At 35.3% G+C, this 4,630-nt stretch overlaps 1 protein-coding gene across 2 annotated transcripts in view; it reads left to right on the top strand.

Moving 5' to 3' along the window:
• The window catches only part of LOC107642390 (protein ENHANCED DISEASE RESISTANCE 2), a 10,306-nt gene continuing 6,248 nt past the window's right edge, over nt 573-4,630 (top strand). Inside the window, exons 1-9 of one of the 2 annotated variants that reach the window (XM_016345726.2) lie at nt 573-1,147; nt 1,480-1,554; nt 2,632-2,685; nt 2,848-2,913; nt 3,183-3,286; nt 3,826-3,893; nt 3,970-4,086; nt 4,193-4,245; nt 4,338-4,438. In XM_016345726.2, coding sequence (XP_016201212.1) covers nt 1,007-1,147; nt 1,480-1,554; nt 2,632-2,685; nt 2,848-2,913; nt 3,183-3,286; nt 3,826-3,893; nt 3,970-4,086; nt 4,193-4,245; nt 4,338-4,438 — 779 coding nt within the window. In that variant the 5' untranslated portion in view covers nt 573-1,006. Of the gene's footprint in view, nt 1,148-1,479; nt 1,555-2,126; nt 2,260-2,631; nt 2,686-2,847; nt 2,914-3,182; nt 3,287-3,825; nt 3,894-3,969; nt 4,087-4,192; nt 4,246-4,337; nt 4,439-4,630 lie in introns of those variants that run through there. The other variant, XM_016345727.2, reaches the window with a different exon arrangement.

Raw genomic sequence — 4,630 nt, 5'->3', positions numbered from 1 at the left:
ATAATTTATTTATTTTTATATGAGTAATTTATTTGCGTGAATATGTACGTATTTACGTTGCTAATCAACTCTCTCAAAACAACAAAGAAAACCATCTTTTCTCTTTTCCACAATTAAAGTATCTATTGTAAAATATGGTCATTAAATTTTAATTAGTTTGCAATTAGTAAATATTCTAATAAGTGAAATAATTAGTTTGAAATTTTAGGATTTTTTATATTTAAAATAAGAATTAAACCCATTTAGTTAAAAGAAACTCCCATTTGTTCCCCTACAATGAAACACAAATTGATGACAAAACATGCATTATAACATTATTATATTATTTATATTTATATTAATAATAATGTAAATTGAATATTGTTTAAAATGAATAAAGTCATGCTTCGCTGTCCACATTCTACATTGAAGTGCATATATTAATTCCAAATTCCCAACAACTCGCACCTAACCACACGGCCCAATAGCGTTCTAACACGTGTCCACCATTCTCTTGTCACACCGTATTCTAACTTACGTGGGATCTCTCGCTTGTGCTCCGTAGAATCTTTCCCTCAAAAAATTTCCCAATACTCTCTTTCTCTCTCTTCACCGTTTCTGCTCCGATACGTCGTCGTTTCCGCGCTCCCATTCGCCACCTCCGATCCCGGATAATCGGAGCCGGAGAAGGAGGAACAAGAACCTTCTAGAACAACTCCAACTACTGTAACCTGTTCACCTCTTAGCGCCAATGCTGAATTCGAATTTCTTCGAGTCGTAATTACTAAGCTCTCTCTCGCGATTCCGAAACTGCGACTTCTGAATCGCCGGTACCGCGATCCTCCGTCTCCGGCGCCGGAGATGACTCGCCACGTCACTTAGCTCGCCGACGATCTCGCCGAAGCAGAGATTCTCGCTCACTCCAGCTTTCGGCTCAACTTAGAATTACTTCGAATTTTTTTACACTTATATATTAGTCTGAATTTCGTCTTCGTTTTCGTGTTCGGCGTTGTTGGTGTATAAAACGATGTCGTCGAAGGTGGTGTACGAAGGGTGGATGGTTCGTTACGGCCGAAGAAAGATCGGACGATCGTTCATTCATATGAGGTACTTTGTGCTCGAGTCGCGCCTCCTCGCTTATTACAAGAGGAAACCGCAGGATAATCAGGTGATTTCACAGTTTTAACTGAGTTCGATTTTGATTTTTTTTTTTGTTTGTGCAAAAACAATGATCTTTTTTTTGAGCTAGGAGTTTCGGTTAGTTTATCTCTTTGATTAAAATTCGCAGAATTTACTTTATAGAAAACTTTATTCTCTGTTCTGTGGAGGATAAGGGGTGGACATTTCAATACTTGCTTTTCGACACTTTTTTTTGGTTTGTTTAGTTCTTTGTGCTTTCTGAATATTTTTTTTCGATGGCTTTTTCTCCTTTATGGGAGAAGGCGTACTGGTTAAAAAGCTTGGGAACGTGAAGCTGTTTGTTTATATTGGTTTTGTTAGGTTCCTATTAAGACACTGCTAATTGATGGCAACTGTAGAGTGGAGGATAGAGGTTTGAAGACCCATCATGGACATGTGAGTTTTGGAATTTTATATTTATGATAGTACTCCTATTATTGTTATATATAATATATAATATAATAATAACAACTGTAATATAGTTAGCTAATATATAACAAATGTTAATGGTAATCTTAATTGCCATGAACTGTGCTTGCTGAGTATTCAAAAGATTGGTTGTATATAAGTTTAATGCTGCTGGGAAATGGAATTTGCAAAATGGTAACTAGTGAATTGGGTAGCGAGGTGATGTGCTGGACTGATTTATGATCTGTTATACGTGCAAATATAGCTCATAAAATACCAAATGACATGTAAAACAAAGAAAAGAGAAAGGATCCTCTGGCAAAATTTTCTGAGTAATGGTAAATGTACATAATTTGGAGTTGAATGTGTAGGACTGTTGGTTGCTGTTTAAACATCCACGCATTCACCTTTAGAATCCATCTAAAGGTGCCAAAGAAGTGCCTAAATATTAGTAGCATACTTGCGACAGGCTTGTCTTGTCTGTCCCTATTCCAGCTATAACCTTTGGACCTAATCGAAGTAGTTCTCCATGTTTTACATGCATAAACAATATTCACCAGACAAATACCTAAAGCCTACTCCAAACGTAGCCGGTAGCTGGACAGTCCAAATGTAACTGTGCAGTTACTTTTGAAATTGGAGAAACTCATAAGGAACAAAAAGACGGGCATATGCAGCTGCAACATATTATTTGTATGAATTTCTTAATCCTCTTTAGCACCATTATTCTGATTAAGATCAAAGCCTTTAGGATTAGTATTATTTTATATTCTTTGTTTGGATGCAGTGAGCTGCATGTTTCATCAATATAATGTGCTATCTACCAAGTTTTACAGTTCATGAGTGCCCATTTAGTGTCATAAGAGGTTTACGTGTTTACTTGTTTGTCCATTTCATTCAATGACCAGATTATCCATATATCGGACAGTAGTTTGCATTTTTTTAAATTGTTTTAGTGAACAACTTCAGAAGACGTAAATATATATAATCATTTGACCATTAGATCATATGATGGGTTATTGTAGTCCCGTTTGTCCATATTTATTTATTGATATGTTTGTGCAGATGGTTTATGTTTTGTCAGTTTACAACAAGAAAGAAAAGTACCATCGAATTACGGTGAGTGGGTTTTTACTCACATTTATATAACTGGCATTTATGTATTCCATAATTACAATGGAATATTTCAGTATGCCACCTTATATTCTTCATTATTTTCATTTTAGTAGTTTCGCTCCCTTTGTGCCATGTAAATATTGTGTTGGCTGGTTGTTGTTGCAGATGGCAGCATTTAACATCCAAGAAGCACTTATCTGGAAGGAAAAGATCGAGTATGTCATTGATCAGGTCTGTTTCATTACATTGTAGTAAATTTGGAAAATTATTTGTATTTCTAAAATCTAAATTTCTGGTTAGTCTTCATGTCTTCCTGATGTATGTGGACTTGTAACATAGGAAGCATTTCTTGATACATGACTGAAGTGATACATTGTAATCTTAAATCTGTAAATTTGTCATAGTTGGTTGTGTCCTTCCTGTTGTGTATGTAAGTTGACACTTCGACCAGAACATGCTTTACTGAGTTGTAAGTCTATGCTATTGAACTTCCAATGCAGCATCAAGGAGCACAACCATCAAATGGTAATAAGTATATTTCTTTTGAATACAAATCTGGGATGGACAATGGGAAGACAGCTTCTTCTTCAGATCGAGAAAGCCAGTAAGTATTTTGTGCTCTGCCTTCTATACTTGATTGTTTTTGAAAGATGACAGCATTAAAGTTTAACTTCCTTTTTGTGCCATTGTTTCCTAATGTTGTGATCATTTGCACTATCTGTCTAAGCTCATTTCAATGTCCATTCTTTGGTGATGTTATTGAATAATTCAATGAGACATTACATATGCCACATTTAATAACACTCTCTCAGGATAGAAATATGAAGACACTGGGAAACACAAAAATCAATTTGGAGTAGGAAATAGATACAAAATCATACATCATGTCTTTATTCTGGGATAAAATCTGACTAATTTTCTGTCCATCGAAAAACTTTCTATCTTGTGTTTGGTTTTTGACTCACTATTATTTTTGTCGAGACACATATTAAAGACAAAAAAAAGAAAAATGACTTGTTTGCTGACACTTTTTCTTGCACTTATGAACAAATAGCTTTACTGTAGTTAGTTATGTGTTCCCAGTGTTATTTGGAATAACCTCCTGTGTATTCAAAATATGCAATATATTCTTTTATTTAACAGGTTCAGTGCTCCAGAGGATGAAGATGAGCCTCATCCAAATTTGTTAAGGAGGACAACTATTGGAAATGGTTTGCTTTTTGTCCCTTCAGCTGATGAACTTGAATTACTCCTGCTTCTATATTTAAATCTCTTCGTTTTGAGCAGGTCCCCCAGAATCAATATTTGACTGGACAAGGGAAATAGACTCTGATTTGTCAAATCAGAATGTGAACAACCAAGCCTTCTCAAGAAAGCATTGGCGCCTTTTACAATGCCAAAACGGTTTGCTACTTTAATTAGATGATACAGCTATTTAATGCCTTGGTGACATTAAATAGAAGTTATGCAATAATATTTTTAGTGCTCATCATTCTTCTGAAATTGGCAGGACTTCGCATTTTTGAAGAACTTTTTGAAGAACTTCTTGAAGTTGATTACCTTGTATGTTATTTCCTGTCTTTATCTCTGTGGTGTACCTTTACCTTTTAGTGTTTTAGGAAACATAATCATCCTAAATTTTCTTCTTTATGCAGCCAAGGAGCTGTAGCAGAGCTATGAAGGCAGTAGGTGTAGTAGAGGCCACTTGTGAAGAAATTTTTGAGCTTGTCATGAGCATGGATGGGACGCGGTTTGAGTAGGTGTCATGCATAGTTAGCACAAATTTTTTCTTTATTCTTATTAAAACAATGGGGCATGCATGCGCACACTAATAATATACTGTAAAAAATAACCCATACTGTATTAGAGCCTAACAATGCCAACTTCCTTTTTATTCCCGTATATCACACACAACTATGTGCCTTTATTTGTGGCTGTTGACATGTAA

Source organism: Arachis ipaensis, chromosome B05 (genome assembly GCF_000816755.2).
Source record: "Arachis ipaensis cultivar K30076 chromosome B05, Araip1.1, whole genome shotgun sequence".
Classification (NCBI taxonomy): domain Eukaryota; kingdom Viridiplantae; phylum Streptophyta; class Magnoliopsida; order Fabales; family Fabaceae; genus Arachis; species Arachis ipaensis.
The sequence above is the reverse complement of the archived record's forward strand: the minus strand, read 5'-3'. Positions and strand labels throughout refer to the sequence as shown.